The 17,904-nt window shown below is 33.6% G+C and overlaps 1 protein-coding gene across 1 annotated transcript; it reads left to right on the plus strand.

Moving 5' to 3' along the window:
- Positions 1-15,802: 15,802 nt before the first annotated feature.
- On the plus strand, positions 15,803-17,104 carry LOC104905409 (glucan endo-1,3-beta-D-glucosidase ARB_01444). The gene has a single exon (XM_010693958.2). The coding sequence runs from the start codon at positions 15,803-15,805 to the stop codon at positions 17,102-17,104; it is 1,302 nt and encodes a 433-aa protein (XP_010692260.2).
- Positions 17,105-17,904: the final 800 nt, after the last annotated feature.

The raw sequence follows: 17,904 nt of genomic DNA on the forward strand, positions 1-17,904 counted from the left end.
TGAATCCAAATATATTCGTAGTACATATTGGAGTATAATAAGCTAATAGTTAGTATCACATTGAATAGATCTCGTTCAAAATAAATAGAGCACAGTTCAAATTGACTAGTGTACTGACTACTCTACTGCACCAAATTTAGAATTTTCCGAGCTTGAATACATGAAAACTTATAGTAGACAAAATAGTTGTTTTTTTAGTTGGAGTAATTAATTCGAATAATAAATATAGAAGTCTTAATATAAATTTTGTTGAATTTGTCAAGTAAAGTTAGGTACTTGATCACATGGTTACGCTCAGCATTAGGTATGACTTATGAGCATGCAGTGTTTGGAAGAACACAAGTACACAACTACTCTTTTATAATTTTGTTGTTGTTTTAGTCTTTTAGATGTGCAGGATTTGTCTCTAAAACATTATAACTTATGTGATTATATATAAGATGTATTTATATGAAATAAAAGTTGATGCCATCATATGAACATACATAAGTTACAGATATTTATTATCGTATTCTCAATATAATCTTAAGTTGTTTAAGTCTTAAATTTTTTAATATTTTAGATTAATGTGATAAGTTTTTATATATAGCTCGAATTTCACTCCTAAAGTTAGAATTTTGTTTTTTTTACCACACTTTACCATTGTATCTCTCCAACATTATTTATTACAGGACCGTCTTATAAAATTAGGGGCCCTGTACTGAAATATATTATACAGATTAATTTTTTGGTGAATAGAAGAGACGGAAGAGTTATAAATGGGGCTTTTTGAAAAATAGGAGAAGAAGAAAAATACCAAATAGAAATTAATCTCTTTATATTTGTAATTAGATTTAGTTTTTTTTTTTCTTTGGACTGGCAACTAATAGAATTGGGCTCTTATATTTCGAGAGCCCTGTGCAGTTGCTCACCTTGCACATGGCCTTAGCCGTCTAATATTGTACCCTAACTTTCGTAAATTTCACATATATAGTACCTCGTTGTTAACTATGAGTCATTAATTTTGTTTATATTTTGTAATGAAGTCGAATTAACTTAACTTATAAATATTTTCTTCAAAAGTTTAACAATATATAAGTGCTGCACATTTGGTTAAATATAGGAAGTTATATATCCTAGGAAATAATTTTGCCATATATAGGAAGTTATATATATATTTTTAAGGTAAGATGAAGTCCCTTGCAAGGAAGGGGGAAAAAATTGGAGATCCCTCCTTGCAAGGGGTGAGACTCGACCCCATGATCTCTGAGATCGGAGGTAATGCCAATACCACTAGGCTTTCACCTGCTGTGTCTACTCTATATAGGAAGTTATATATCTTAAACTATGTATAACAGTATAAGTACATGTATAGGAAGTTATATACCTTAAACTATGTATAAGTACATGTATAGGAAGTTATGTAAGTTTTTTTTTTTTTCTCCAAGTCATTTGTTGCGAAAGATTTCATGTAATAAGTGAGCGGGTCCTGCTTGGGCATTTTATCCTTGAAACATTCCCTCTTTGGGCCTGGAATAGTCTGGCCCACAATATGTAGCTTTTGGATAACAAGAGCTAGAGCTTGTTATACGATATTATAGAACGTAACCCATAATTTCATTGTAATAATGGGCCAACCCCAATAATTATTCCCCTTCTCTAACTAGCTAGCCTGTACTTCATGACTTTATTTTTATGTCGCCTGTCGATTATCATACAACTATACAAGAAAGTGTAAGTTTCTACTCTATATGATAGATTCTACATTGTGGTCTATTTGAGGCTATTATATAGAACTATAGAAGTAATAAACACTCATTTCAATTTCTACCCAAAACATTTCCATCTAGTTTTCATGTTAATAGTAACTTGCAACTTTTATAGTAATGATTGGAAGAAAATAGAAATATGGATACTAATAGAAAATGCAAGCTACAAATGAAATAAACTTTAAAGTTAGTTGCTATCATAAACTCAATTGGTTTATTTTGGGAGGAAAGGAAAATAAAAAATTCGTTAACAAGGTTTCGTTCCACTTTCTTCCATTTTCTATCACCTAGGTCCTGTCCTGTTCAACTTATTTTAACATATTTAAGATCTTATAAGATATGATGAAATCTTATAAGATAAGATGTTATGTTCAACTTATTCTCATTCATTTTAAAAAAAAAGATAAGATAAGATAAATTCAAATAAGATAAGACAAAATAAGTTGAATCAAACGGACCCTTATAATTTTATTTTTGAATCAAGCATTGGAAATCAAAATAATTTTTTTCAGTTCCTTTCTTTTCCTTCCACATCCCTTCTACTAAACAAGTTAATCTATTTCTCTAATAGAAAATAAAATCAAAAAAATTAAAAACTGAACATCCGTAAACGTATTAATAAGACGCTGAACTTCTATATATCGCCCAACAATTACTTAAAATCGCCCAAAAAAACAATGTAATTACATTTATAACCTTCCTCATTTTTTTCTTAAATCAACACCATCCACTTCACCTCCTGACTGCCTGGCTGCCGCCACCACCATCTCCCTCACCTCCTGCCTTCCACCACCACCCACGCACCTCACTCCACCACTCTCACCTCCATTGAAATACTCCTCTCTCTCCTTCACTGTTTAGGTAGTCGAAATTTTTTTATACTGTAGAACGTCCCGCCAGGACGTTCAGCCCATGGGGCGATCGTCCGGCCAGGACGTTCAGCCCATGGGGTGAACGTCCGGCCAAGACGATCTGCCCATGGGCTGAACGTCCTGGCCGGACGATCGCCCCATGGGCTGAACGTCCTGGCGGGACGTTCTACAATATAAAAAAATTTCACTGCGAATGTGGTGGTGATGGTTAAAATTTCACGGTGTTGGTTCTTTGGGCAGGAAAACACAAACATAGATGAGAACTTCTAATTTTTTATTTTGACCTTTTAGGTTATTGCGATGTTGGATAAGTTAAAGAATGAGAATGACAGAAAGGATGGCCAAAGTTTTGATGAAGAGGAAGAATCATCCGACATGTTCTCTGAAACACTTCATTTTTCCTGGAATTTCTTTTACAACATTGACAATTGCTCTTTCCTTCCATTGATTCATTTATTATTGTCTGTAATACCCTACGTCTCATAGTATAAAAAATTTCACTGCGAAGGTGGCTGCGGTGGAGGTCGACGGTGGTAGTAGGAAGGTAGGTGGTGGTGGGGTGGTGGGGATAAGAAAAGGTGAAATGGCAGTAGGTTGGTGGTGGTGGGGGTGGTGGGTAGTGTAGACGCCTTATTCTAGCTACCATCTAATAAGTAGCCAATAAATAAAAGAATAGACAAATTAGTTAAAGGAAACTAACAAGACGTGGAGTATTATACATGTTAACATGTAATTTGCAATAAACCTAGCTCTTATATACCACACAATTTTGTGGATCAAATACTTATCTATGCAAATATATTAAAAGGTAGTGTTAAAGATGCCTATATGTCACGTGACACTCTACTCAAATTCTATTGCAAACGGAACTACTAGGTATCGAACATGTGACCTTTGAAATAAAAAGTGAGAGTTTAACCATCAATACATTATAATTTTGTCATCTAATATTTCAAGTTAAACATGATAAAGTCTTATAATAATTACACTTAACTAAAAAGACTTAAACAACTATTTACATTTCCAACACTATTGTTACGGTATTAACCAGACACTATTGATGTCAAATTATCTTACCCCAATTCCCTTTAAGTTGTTATTTTCAAACTCAAACCTTTAAAATTATTTTTACATATCATGTTATGACGTCAAATTTTCAACTTCTCATGGACAAAAAAATGCAAAAAGTAATAAAATAAATTATGAAATTTATGATTATATATTTGTTTATTATAATTGATTTGAGGCATCGCCCGAACTGAAAATACTAATATCTTTTTAATTAATAATATACCATATATATTTTAGATACTTTGCCAACGTTTTAACTTTTGACATCCATACTTATATAAGTATTAAACATTTTTCTAATTTAGAAAAATTTACAACAATCATCATCAAAAGTTAGTAATTGTAGATATAAATATATGTTTTTACATAATATTTGGGATTAAATTTAGCATCTCTCATCAAATTAAATTAGCATAAAAATTTCAAAAAAGGAAAACCTAGAGATGTCATTGTTAGGGGAAAAAAGGAGGAAATCTATACAAATATATTAAAAGGCGTGCGAAAATAAGAAACTATGCCACGTGGCGCTCTCCCTAGGGAGTTTTAGTTCATGTAATCCATGTACAATAAAAAAATTAAGAAATTGCATAGTATAGGGTTTGATCCCGAGACCTCAAGTACATATACAAAAGTTTTAACCACTAAGCTAAGTCGTATTTAGTATTATTATCATAAAGTATTATATTAATAAATGAAATTGTTTCTTACCCGGGGCATTGCCCGGGCCTAATAACTAGTGATATAATTAAAACTCGTAATATTCTTTAATAATATATTCCTCCCTTCTTCTTTTTTTTTTTTATAATTTAGTTTATTTATTCATACCGTTGAAGGTTTGGGCCTAAGCCTATTACAAACTTAGCCTACAGAGGCGAAATTTAGAGTGTTCCGACAATGGCCAAACCAAATTAATACATTGATGGCTCGTTTGATAGTCGTTAATAAATTACGGTAATGAGAATGAATTTTAAGTGTAATTTTATTAGGGAAGCACCCTTAAAATCTCCATGGGGAGACATTTTTTCTCCATGGACAAGCAATCTCACCCCTAAACTTGTATTTTTGTCTCCAAGGGGAAGCAATTTTCATTACCACTCATTACCACCTACAAGGTGGTATTGGATGGAAATGAAAATTCAAGAAGGAAAGTGGACACTTCAAGATAAATTAGCATTACTATGGGAATGCACAATGATATTTTTCACAAATTTACACACAAATTCATTCCCACTACAACCATTTACGACCAACTACCAAACGGGCCGTGAAGGTGATTAGCTCTTCTACAAGTCTTCAAATATAGAAAAAAACATCAATTAAATCCAGGCCTAGAATTCTGAATTTTTGTGTAAGCCCTTCTTGGCGAGGGCGTCAGCAACATGGTTTGAGCTTCGATATGATGGATGATCTTAAGAGAGGGTTATGTTCACGAAGCTGCACATTTCTGATGAAGTTTAGATGGAAATTGAGATTTCAAGGACCACCTTCGGAAGATACACACCATTTAACAGCGATCAAATATTCTTTAATAATTCCTCCCTTCTATTAGCAATCTCTTTTTTTATTTTATTTTCATGGGAATATAAGTTATATATAATCCCATTTTCAATCACCACAAAACCCCTTACAAACAAACAAGAGTTTTTAATTAACGCATTTTTTTTCCGATATAAAAATAAAAATAAAGAGAATACTAGAACAAGGGCTTTACACTCCTATCTACAAATTACAAACAACCCGTTATTACCCATTCATTTTTTTTTTGTGATGTACTCTAGCTCCTTTAAACTTGTATGTACATGGTCCAAAAATCTCTAAATAATGAATGAGTGTATCCAAACTCATTTCAATGATTGGCTAAATTATAACGTTCTATAACAATATCATAAAGCCAATTTGGGGGAGTAGGGGGTGTTTGGACATTGTGAATTGAGGGGACATAACATTTCCACATAAGTGAAGAGTCATGGTCTCATGCATGGATGATATATAGCGAGTCATCAATCAATGTTGGAATCTAAAAAGTTGAGTAATATATCCAAGAACTACCAACCAAATACTATAAATGTTGATCTCAAAGGGATACGACATGAAATAGTTTGTCACATTCATCAAGGTAAAAGATGAAATTTTCTTCTTCTTATTTTCCCTTCCTCATGTCTCTAATTACAATCCAAGATAGGCACAAATCAAGAATACAATTCATGCTTTTTATGGAATGGGGGGTTCTCTATCGACTTCTTGTTACAAGCAGGATGTGCACCGGTCCAGGATCGGACCGGAACCGATGGACCGGAATATGTTTTTTTCTTAGACTGGAATTAGAATTTTTTCGGTCGGATCCGGTCTTAGACCGGTTGAACTAGAATCTATATTTCTTAGAAAAAAAACTCTTTTGATTTGTATAAAAAACCGATTTAACAAGACACTTCTTCTTACTATATAATAAAAGGTGCATTCTTTTTGAGAAAACACTTGACAACAACTAATTTGTATTTTGCATGCATCATCTTCTTTCTTTCCATTCCAGAGCTGTTAAACAGGAAGTAATGTTTTGGACTTTCTCTCTTTAACATAAACAACTAAGTTTCATCAATACTTTGTGTATTTTCATATATGTACATGTAATGGTCCACAAGCATGCTCAAACTTAAAAGTAACACATGAGAGAGAGATGGGAGTACATGATGATGCATGGGGAGTGCTGGGATGCATATGCATGCATGCATGCATTTCTGACATTAGATTACGTATTTTACTATTGAATTAAATTAAGCAAATGTATAAGAGTGGTTTAAACTTTAGAGTTGGTGGTGTCTTTAAGAAGGTAGGAAGATGCAATGTAGAAGTTTAAGGTTCTTGACCTGGAATAATATATACTCTCTCCGTTTTATACTACTCGCTACATTTTTCAATTCGTAAAAAAAAAAATGAACCCATGTGAGAGGAGAGAAATAAAGAGAATTTATTGCCCAAAAAGGAAGTGTAGCAAGTAACGTAAAACTTCACACAATAGAAAGTGTAGCGAGTATTATGAAACAGAGTAAGCAGACAACATATATAGCTGTTCAAGCCCGGTTTCGGATGATCCAATGGGCCGAGTTAATATCATTAAACAACTGTAATGATTGGGATGAGTAGTAGGAGCGTGAGCGTCTCTCTAACCTAAATTTGTTAATTACTTTAAACGTCTAATCCAATGTAACAAATTGTTTTCAACACGATCCATTTCTTAGTTCTTATTTGGCCGCTATATAGCAATCGATTAGGATATCATATGATTTGGTTTTAGATAAGCACAATGATAGATTAACATCAAGAACAGCGAAATGTATTATATTTCTATAAAATTAATACATGGTAAATTATCTAAACGGTTGTTTGGTTGATACATAAATATAGCAAAAGATTATACTTCCTAGATTGTTCAATTGAGAAATATATCACAAGTTCGATTTCTTGAAACTTTAATTTTATCAGACATTTTGTTACAATATATAACAAATAATACTTCTCTCCTCCTTCCATTATTATTACAACATCATCTTTTGACACATTTTTTAAGAAATCACTAGTTATTAGGCTCGGATTATTCCTCGTGTAAGAAAAAGTTTCATTCATTAATACTAGTCTTACATGCACGTAATGCGTGCGATAACGTATGATAACAAATGAAGTAGAAAATAAAATTAATTGTCAATTTAGTTTAAATGTCCTACTTTTCTTCCTTTTTTTTTAATTCAAATAAAACAGTTAGTTATCCTCTATTTTTTTGTTCTTTTTTGTCTTTTTTTTTTTTTGGTGTCCCCCATATGTTGCCTTATATAATAGAGATTGTAATGATAACACTAAATACAACTTGATCTAGTGATTAAAATCTATACTATGCAATTTTTATTTTTTTTAATGTACATAGAGAGAATCTTTATAGTAGACCTGGGTGTACCATGCTCATGGTACACCCAAGGCTATTTTCAGCAAATGAGTAAAATGAGCAAATGAGCAAAATGAGCAAATGAGTAAATAAGCAAATGAGTAAATGAGCAAATGAGTAAAATGAGCAAATGAGCAAAATGAACAAGCATTTCTACTCATTTAAGAAAATGAGCACACCTTTACCCAAACTTTATCATTTGCTCATCATCTTCTTCCTTAATTTCAGATCTGGAAATTTCTTTTTTTTTTCGCGAATTTTAGATCTCCATTGTTGTGTTTGGAAGGAAGGAGGTGAGAGAGAACTACTGAAACAACAACAAAAGAACAACAACAACAACAACAACAACAACAACAACAACAGATCATTTGCTCATCATTTCTACTCATTTAAGAAAATGAGCACACTTTTACCCAAACTTTATCATTTGCTTATCATCTTCTTCCTTAATTTCAAATCTGGAAATTTCTTTTTTTTTGCGAATTTTAGATCTCCATTGTTGTGTTTGGAAGGAAGGAGATGAGAGAGAACTACTGAAACAACAACAACAGAACAACAACAACAACAACAACAGAACAACAACAACAACAACAACAGAACAACAACAACAACAAATCAATCGAACAAATGAACAACAATGAGCAAAAAAACAAGAACAGAACAAATGATCGAACAAATTACAAATTTCATCACTAATTAGATAAATTTAGGGCAAAAATTTACCTGAATTAGTTTTTGATTGCATGCCAATAGTAAGTATTTCACTGAATGAAGAAATTTGCAATTCTCTTGTTGATTAGCATGTTTGAATTGATTCCGCCATTAATGATTCGCACAAATGAGTTGAATCCGCCACTGTTGATTTGCAAAAATGAGCGAAATTAGCTTATGAATCATCGTTAATATAATTTATTGCTTTTAATAAAAAAAATTGCAACTCTGATTTAGATGTTTGAGTTAAATCGGCCATGAATGATTCGCAAGGTTGTGTTGGTTCCTCCATTTTTTCTGTTTCTAAGCTTTGGAAGGAAGAAGGAGAAAGAACAATTATTGCCCCAAAATTACCAGCGTGCCCCTTAAGTTGCAATTAACTACGAAAATGCCCCTGGGTGTACCATGAGCATGGTACACCCGGGTGTACCATGAGTGGACTCTGTACATAGATTACATGAACTAAAACTCCCTAAAGAGAGCGCCATGTGGCACAATTTCTTGTTGATGAACGCCTTTTAATATATTTATATATAGATGTGAAGAGAAAAGAGATAGAGATAGGTAAAAAGTGGGACACGCGTAATAGGAAAGAAACAAAAAGAAAATATTGCCAAGTAAAAAGATGTTGCAATTACTATAAAAACTTTTAAATAAAAAAAAATATTGTAAGTACAAAAGAATAGAATATAAATCTTCTAAATAAGAAAACATTTAATTACAAAAGAATAAAGGAAGTATAACACTATAACTTATACTTATCAATCCATATTAAAGATTTTATGAGGTGTGATTATTTTTCAAATCATCACTGAATATACTAAAATTTGTAGCTAATACGAAGTATTTCACAAATACAATAAAATAAGACATTGCAATCACGAATTATTTAGTCAACTAAAAGTTAACGGTACATGGTCCTGCTCTCTAATTTATAAATGTAGTAAATACTTTATGTGGTCTTCATTCTACACGTAACCCATTTTTGCCCTTCTTATATTAAATGTCTATATTGTGACCCTCCAACTGCTAGTTCATATACATCGTCTCCCTCACTTGTTTCCTCTCCTACTCCCAAACACTTCTTTCAACTATACAAATATTGTCAATTATATAGCAAAAATCTATACAAATACAATCAATAATCATCTCTCAGGTATGTTTTCTAATTCCCTAATTTGATGTAATTTCATCTCCTAGTCTCTTAGATTGAACCCACATTAGTGAGATTCTTGGCTTCTAAGGTTTTATTTTTTTCGACAAAAGTTCAGTTCAATTCAGTTCAGCTAATTTCTCACAGTTTTACGCTTTTATTATAGTTAAGTTTATTTAGTTCAACTAATTCCAAAAGAATAAGGCCTAAATCTTATTTTCCACTCTTGTGGCAAGGGTTTGGACCTTACTTGAGGTCGTAGTAACTAGTAATGTATATTGTGCTATCGTTTAATATAGGAGGCCTAAGCTGTCCCGTCTCGAACTATATAAAGACCTGTGCGGAACTCATATTTGAAGAATTCAATAATGTATTAGCTCATGTATTCATGATTCTTCACTTCATATAATCATATTATGAAAAAAAAAGCAGCTCAAATAAGTAGATAAAAATTTTCTTTTTACTACTTGAATTTTTTGTTCCACAGAACATGTTGAACATGGTAAAAGCTGGCCCTAGGCCTAGGCCGAAACTCGTAATTATACTTGACAAAAAGAATCTAAATAATGATTGTTGCTTTGGGTCCCCGGATTTCTTAGTAGGGCTCAATATGGTTCTTAGTTTTACATTTGAAATAAATCACATAATTTTAGTTCAATTATTGATTTGATCATATGACGTCTATTTTTCCTATATATTGCAGGGTTACCCAAAACAAATGATGACAATGGGATTGGAGAGATTGATGGGAACATTAAAAACAAAGTTGCTAAGATCATTCAAGGGAAAAAAATCTTATGATTATGATGAGATTGAGAAGAGTGAGAGTATGAGAATAGAGATAAGAAGTAAAAAAGCACGAAAGTTGATTGAAGAAACTCTCAAAATTGCTGATTATCCCACTAAGAGAAGTCTTTCCATTTGATAATTATGACCTTAATTGCAAAATTAGAGAAAATAAATGTTGGGCTAAAGTTACACTCTTACTGGTTACTAGCGTGCTAATATCAACTAGTTTGTTTGAAACATATGTAGTCATATATTGTGGTTTTTCTTGTGTTCTCTGTTTTTTTTACTTTGTTGTACAAAATTCAATTTTATCTGAATGTTGGGAGGACACTTTAATTTGTGGCTATAAGCGTATACTTCTTGGCTAATGGTCCATATGTCTTGGTTTTCATGCCTTTAATCGTGACATATTATTAACTTAATGGCCCGTTTGGTAGTCGTTAATAAATTGCGGTAATGGGAATGAATTTTAAGTGTAATTTTATTAGGGAAGCATCCTTAAAATCTCCATGGAGAGGCATTTTTTCTCCATGGACAAACAATCTCACCCCTAAACTTGTGTTTTTGTCTCCAAGGGGAAGCAATTTTCATTACCACTCATTACCACCCTACAAGGTGGTATTGGATGGGAATGAAAATTCAAGAAGGAAAGTGGACACTTTAGGATAAATTAGCATTACCATGGTAATTGACAATGATACTTTTCACAAATTTACACACAAATTCATTCTCATTACCACCATTTATGACCAACTACCAAACGGGCCGTAAGTATCACACATATTAAGTTGATATGGTAGAAGAGATACGTCATGATGATATAAATCGACTTGTTAAGTGTTAACACCTTGTCATAATAATGAACTAAATATTGCAAAACTTATACCATTAGATCGTGTTATCAAGGAAGGATCCACAGATAGAAGGACATCTATTAAATAAACACCAAGGTACAAATACTACTATGTTGGTTTGATAATACATATCTATGTTTTTTTTTGGGCCCTATACTGATGACTCCTTGGTAAGAAGAAGGATCCGATCCTACTGGATTCAACACCTATCGAAGGTCAATCAGCCAAGTTACATAGGTTAACGCTTGAGAGTAGGGGATATAAGGAAATTCTTACTTCGAAGCACAAGTAAGTAATGCGGTTCGAACTTGTGACCTCAAAATCACAAAGTGAGTTTCCCACCCCTTCGCCAAACATGCCTTGTTTATAACACATATGTATGTGGTCTTATACTTCATTTATACTATTACTACTATATATATCCACCACACTCCTATAGTCCTATACTATAAAGACGATAAGGGATGGAAACTAGACATCAAGCTATCAGGCTATCAAGAAGCAATCCAACTACAACATTTAGAATAATGTACCACATTAAAGAAAGATACTTTCTAAAGGAAAGACAAACCTAAATAAAGGTGCAATTAATTGACAAGTAGTGAGGTACAATTTACAAATGTAAAGGTTTATCACAGTTTACCTTATAAACTAGTTATTAGGCCCGGGCTATGCCCCGGGTAAGAAAAAATTCATTTATTAATATTATACTTTGATATGATAGCACTAAATACAACTTGGTCTAGTGGTTAAAACTTTAGTACTTGAACTTGAGGTCGCGGGATCAAAACCTATACTATGCAATTTCTATTTTTTTTATTGTACATGGATTACATGAACTAAAATCTCCCTAGGGAGAGCGCCACATGGCACCGTTCCTGATTTATGCACGCCTTTTAATATATTAGTACTAGAAATTTTTGCACGCGATGCGTGCTTGAATTTTTTTTCGAAACAGAAACTCGAATTTTTTCGGCATAAGAGTCAAAATTTGAACATTAGACATACGAATTATAATTGTTTTTAGTTGCAAAATTTGATTGGTTTAGTTTCTGTCACTTAAATCTCTCACCATTCTTTTTTTTTTTTTTTACTTTTCAAAGTTAATTCTATGAACAAAATAGAAATTTTATTGAATTTATTTATGATTTCTAATATTATAATTTTTTAGTTTATTTTGAATTAAGTACAATACTTCATAAAGTGTAAAGAAAGTAAAACACTTTGATTTCAAGTCAATTTTTTCATCGGTTGTAGTTTGTAAGTGAATTTTTAAGTTTTTGTAAAGTTTCCTCATTTTAGTGATTTGCATAACGTAAATTATGCAATTTTATGATTTTAGTTGACTTGTGAGTGATTGTTATAATTATATTTTTGATATTTTTGTTTGAACCCCCCTTTGATTTGTAAGTGAATCTGTAATTTAGAATGGGAAGAAGGTAACATAGTCTCTTCATTCGGGGACACCATAGCTCCCCCCTTCCCTTATAGAATAGAGATATGTTATACTTTAATTCTTGAATGATATTTTACATAAACCTTTTTACCTTGATAATTAATCGCTATTATATAATAGAAAAAAATAGGTCCAAATATATGCAAAAAGTTTCATTATATATAGGAAACATTATAAAAAAAGTAAATAATTTTTTTCCTTGTCTAACTTCTAAATTCTGATTTCACTACAAATACACCTCTATTTTTTATCATGACCCACCATTAATTGTGAATGGTTCTTGAGAATAGTGATTTGTAAGTAAATTTTTGTAAATATTTTTGTATGTATTGACGTTCTAGAGTTATTAGCTAGTTTTAGTTTGTATGTTAATTTTAAGTTTTAATAAAGTTTCTGATTATTTGAGTGATTTGCGTGATTTTTATAACGTGATTTTCTCAATTGTATGGGTGAATTGTAAAGTTTCTTCCTTTAAGTGATTTGTGAGTGAGTGTTGTAAATTTATTTTAGGTAGTTTTCTTTGGGTGCCAATTTTGATTTTGACAATCCTTTTGTAATTTAGAAAGGAAAAGGGGGCAAAATAGGCATTTTAAAAGAGGACACCATTGCTCCCCCTTCCCTTATATAATAGAGATAGATTACAAAATGCAAGTGTATCACATCTTAGTCGCTTGATAGAGTTACAAATTTTCAAACATATCAGCCTACAAGGCTACAACTACTAATTATCTGTTCAAAAAAACCACACAACGTTATTTCATAACAGAATAATAAATTTGTTAAATTCTTTGACCTTCTATTTTTCGTTGCATGCATCATATTATTACCAAACGGGAACCAGAAAATTAGAGAATTTCATTTTCCTAACCAATTCAGATGCCCTCTATTGACCAAACCTCCCTTCCCAAATTTGATATCACATTAATGTAAGTGAAAAATCTAGCTCTTCCACTACATGTAAGAAACCCTATTAATTTTCCCCCAAGACTATAAAATATCAAGAACGGCCCTGATAATATATAAAGGAATTAAAAAAGGGGGAGTGTATCAAGTGTTTTAGTGAGCGGTTTTTTCACCAAATATCCCGAATTTTCAGTTTATTCACGAGGTACCCTTTGCACTTTTAAAAATACACAGGGTACCCCTCACTTTCACAATAATACATGCATCCAGTGTCCTTAGTGACTAACGGCGATTAACGCCGTTAGTTTTAACCCTTATTAGACCCTAATTAACCCTAACTAACCTAACTAAACCCTAACATCTAACCTTACCCCAACCCTAAACTCTAATCTCAAACCCAAACCCTAACCTCATAACCACCCAAACACACCCCTCCCTTACCCCACCCCATAGCAGCCGCCACCCCCACCCCACGCAACCTCACAACAGCCCCCTCACCCACACATCCCCGCAGCCCCCACCCCCGCAGCTTTCGCACCCCTTCCCCCCATTCTCGTCGATTTTTGCACCCCTTCTCCCCACCCCCGTCGATTTTCGCACCCCTCCCCCACTGATTCTCGTAACACCCCCTCCCCCCACCACCCTTTAATTTTCTGCGAAAAAGGCTGCTTGGGATAGATCGGCGAGTCGCGCAGGTAGATCGGGAGAGAGAGTCGTGCCTTGGTGGGGGAGGGTTGCTGCTCTGCGGAGGGTGGGGGTGCGTGGGGGAGGGGTGAGGGGGGAGTTGCTGGGGTGGAGGGAGCTGCAGGGATGGTGGGAGGGTAGGGGAGTGGGTGGTGGGAGGGTTAGGGTTAGGGTTTTGATTTAGGGTTAGGGGGTTAGGGTTAGAAGTAGAGTTAGGATTAGGATTAGGATTAGAATTAGACTTAATTAGGATTTAAAACACAAAATTAGAGTTAATGATTAATGGTGGTTAACGTTGTTAGTTATTTAGGGCATTTGGATGCGTTATCGTGAAACCGAGGAGTATTTCGTGTATTTTCAAAAATGCGAAAGTACCTGGTGAATAAACTGAAAACTCGGAACATTTGGTGAAAAAACCGTTTACTGTGCCTTTGATATTCAAGAATCCACTATTATCACTCTTGCCAAGACTTTACACAAAGGACGACCCAAATGTAGATGGCAATCAGGCCATGCATCTTGCACTTGAGCCCATTGGGTACATAAAATAACTTTATTTTCTAATCCACTTCATACTTGATCACAAATTCGATCCTTCACAAAACGATTTAAATTACTCAATCAAAAACACTCAACTCACGTCAAACCTTCACGTATCAACAAGTGTCGATTACTTCTCCACCTTCTTCAGTTCTTTGCATGGAACCTCAAAAGACGAACAGCCCAATTTTCCATCTCTTACTTTAATTGCATGCTTATTTATCTCTAATCATTCTTCACTATAAAATCTCAACACACATTCTCTCTAATCCTTCATCTTCTCCAATACTCCAACTATCAACAACAATCAACAATGGCACCAAAACTCGAAAACCCAGCAACATTAACAACAACAAAAACAACTGAATTCATATTCCCAGTAGCAAATTCCAAAATTACCCCTGACCCAACAAAATTCTTCGCCCAAAACCTTCTATCTTCTCCTCTTCCAACAACTTCATTCTTCACAAACTTCATTGTTGGAAATGGTGATCAACCATCATTCATCCATCCTTACTTCATCAAACTATCACTCTCTTCACTTTCTCTCTCCTACCCATCTATCTCATCATCATCTTCTTCCATCTCCCAAACATTCTCACCTGATCTCACCATCTCCACTCTACAACCATCTCGTCATTTGATCACTTCTTTCAGTGATCTTACTGTAACTGTTGATTTTCTACAGTCTGATTTCCGCTTTCATTTAGCTAGAGGATGTCCATTTATCACTCTAGAAGTTTCTAGACAGTTATGCATTTCGTTTTCCATGAAATCACCATTACAGTCTCTATCCTCTACAAACAACAACAAAAAACACAAGTTTGAGCTTCAAAACAAGCAAACATGGGTGATTTATTCATCTTCTAGTTTGAACTTTGAAAAACAAGATGATACTCATGTCATTAGTAAGAAAACATATTCTGGTGTTATTAGAGTTGCAATCTTACCTAGTTCAAAATCGAATAAAAGTGAAGAAGTGCTTGATTTATATAGTACTTGTTATCCAATAAGTGGAGAATTAGTGTTGTGTAATCCATTTAAGTTGAGTTATAAATGGGAGAAAAAAGGGTGGGGAGAGTTGTTAATGTTAGCACATCCTCTTCATTTGAAGCTTCTTTCAGTTTATAATTGTGGGATTAAAGTGGTTAATGATCTTAAGTTTAAGAGTATAGATGGTGAATTAGTTGGTGTTGTTGGGAATTATTGGGATTTGAGGGTTGATAATGTTCCAATTTCTTGGCATTCTAAAAGAGGAATTTCTGAAGAGTTTTACCCAGAAATTGTTACTGCACTTTGGAAGGATGTTGGGTGTTTAGATTCAACCCCAATAACAACAATTCATTGTTTTCATTATGGAATGCAGATTTCTAGGGCTGCAAGATTAGGTTTAATTGCAGAAGAAGTGAATTGCATGGATGTAATTCCAGCAATTAGGAAGTTTTTAAGGGATACTATTGAACCTTGGTTAGTGGGTACTTTTGAGAAAAATGGGTTTTTATATGAACAAAAATGGGGTGGAATTGTGAGTAAATGGGGTTTAAATGACTCAAATTCTGATTATGGATTTGGGTTATTTAATAATCATCATTTTAGTTTGGGATACTTTGTGTTTTCTATAGCTGTGCTTGCAAAATTTGATCCTGAATGGGGTGCTAAGTTTAAGGGACAAGCATATGCAATGGTGGGATCTTATATGAATCTGGGTTTGAGGAAGGAGAAATCTAAGTATACAAAACTTAGATCATTTGATGCATATAAGTTACATTCTTGGACAGCTTTGTTGCAAGTTAATGGAAGAAATTCTGAGAATCCAAGTGCATCCATCAATGCATACTATGCTGCTGCGCTTTTGGGTAGAGTGTATGGAGATGATCATCTTGTCGCGGTTGGATCAACGCTTGCTTTGTTTGAGATTGAAGCTGTGAAGACATGGTGGCATGTCAAGGAAGATGGTGTTTATGAGGGTGTGTTTAAGAAGATGAATGAGTTGGTTGGGATTTTATGGGAAAACAAGAGAGAAGACAAGTTATGGGGCTGTAATAATGATGGTGTAGGTAGGATATTGATGCAAATGCGACCACTGATGCCTGTGTTATCTGATATATTGTTTTCAGATGTTGGGTTTGTGAGGCAAGTTGTCGAATGGGCGGCGCCATCTTTAGCAAAGAAGGAGACTGGTGATCATCTGAAGGGTCATGTTTATGGATTGGAAGCCATTTTTGATGGCAAAAGTGCATTGAACAAGATCAGGAACTTGAAGAATTTCGATGAAGGAAACTCGCTTTCGAACATGTTGTGGTGGGTTTACAGCAGGATTGGGAAGGAGAAGTTTTGTGAATGGTGTAGGAAAGATGAAGATGATTGTTGGTTTTGTGCCAATTCTTAGCTTTCATTTCACTTTGTTTAACTTGTGGTTTTTTTGCAATGTTGCCTAGCAAAGAAACTTATAGATTTTGCCTAAGCTTTGGTGGTTTTTGTTAACTAGTAGAGTACTACTCTATGATGAATGATCTTTTATGTAACTCACTCGGTACATTTTGCTTGGGTATTCTACCCTTCTATCTTAACTCTCTCTTTGTTTTTGTTGGTCCATTATCAAAGTTTTAGTTCATAATGTAATACTTCAAAGTTATGTAGATTAATGCTTTTAATATATTAGTAGTATCGATATCCTAAAATGTTCTTGAGTTATACTCCCTTCATTTCATTTTAATCCACAAAAAACTAGTGTAGTTCGATTGAAGGACGTTTCGAGTGACCACGAACTTACTGACATCGCTAAACTACTAGCAAAATATTAGAGATATACAATAACTTCATAACTTGTGGGGGAGTTGAGCTTGAGTTAGAAGCTAAGATATCGATACTAATATATTAAAGGATGTACCTAAGAAAGTATATGTTGTTATGTGAAACTCTCAAATTCACTAGAAACATGCCATGTTATATACTTAACAAGGAATACATACTACAAAAATTTGTATAGTAACATTCAAACATGCGACCAATACATTGTAAAGTAAAAGTCTATCATCTCAACCAACTATTAGATGTGCTCTTTACTCTGCATAAATATATATATATAAGTAACATTCAAAGTAAAAACTCGAGGCATAGTCCAAGTTACACACTAATTTTAATAAAAAAGATGGAAATAAATAATATTTATGTTGTTTATTAATAATA

The sequence above is a fragment of the Beta vulgaris genome, chromosome 2 (assembly GCF_026745355.1).
Source record: "Beta vulgaris subsp. vulgaris cultivar EL10 chromosome 2, EL10.2, whole genome shotgun sequence".
NCBI classification, from domain to species: Eukaryota; Viridiplantae; Streptophyta; class Magnoliopsida; order Caryophyllales; family Amaranthaceae; genus Beta; species Beta vulgaris.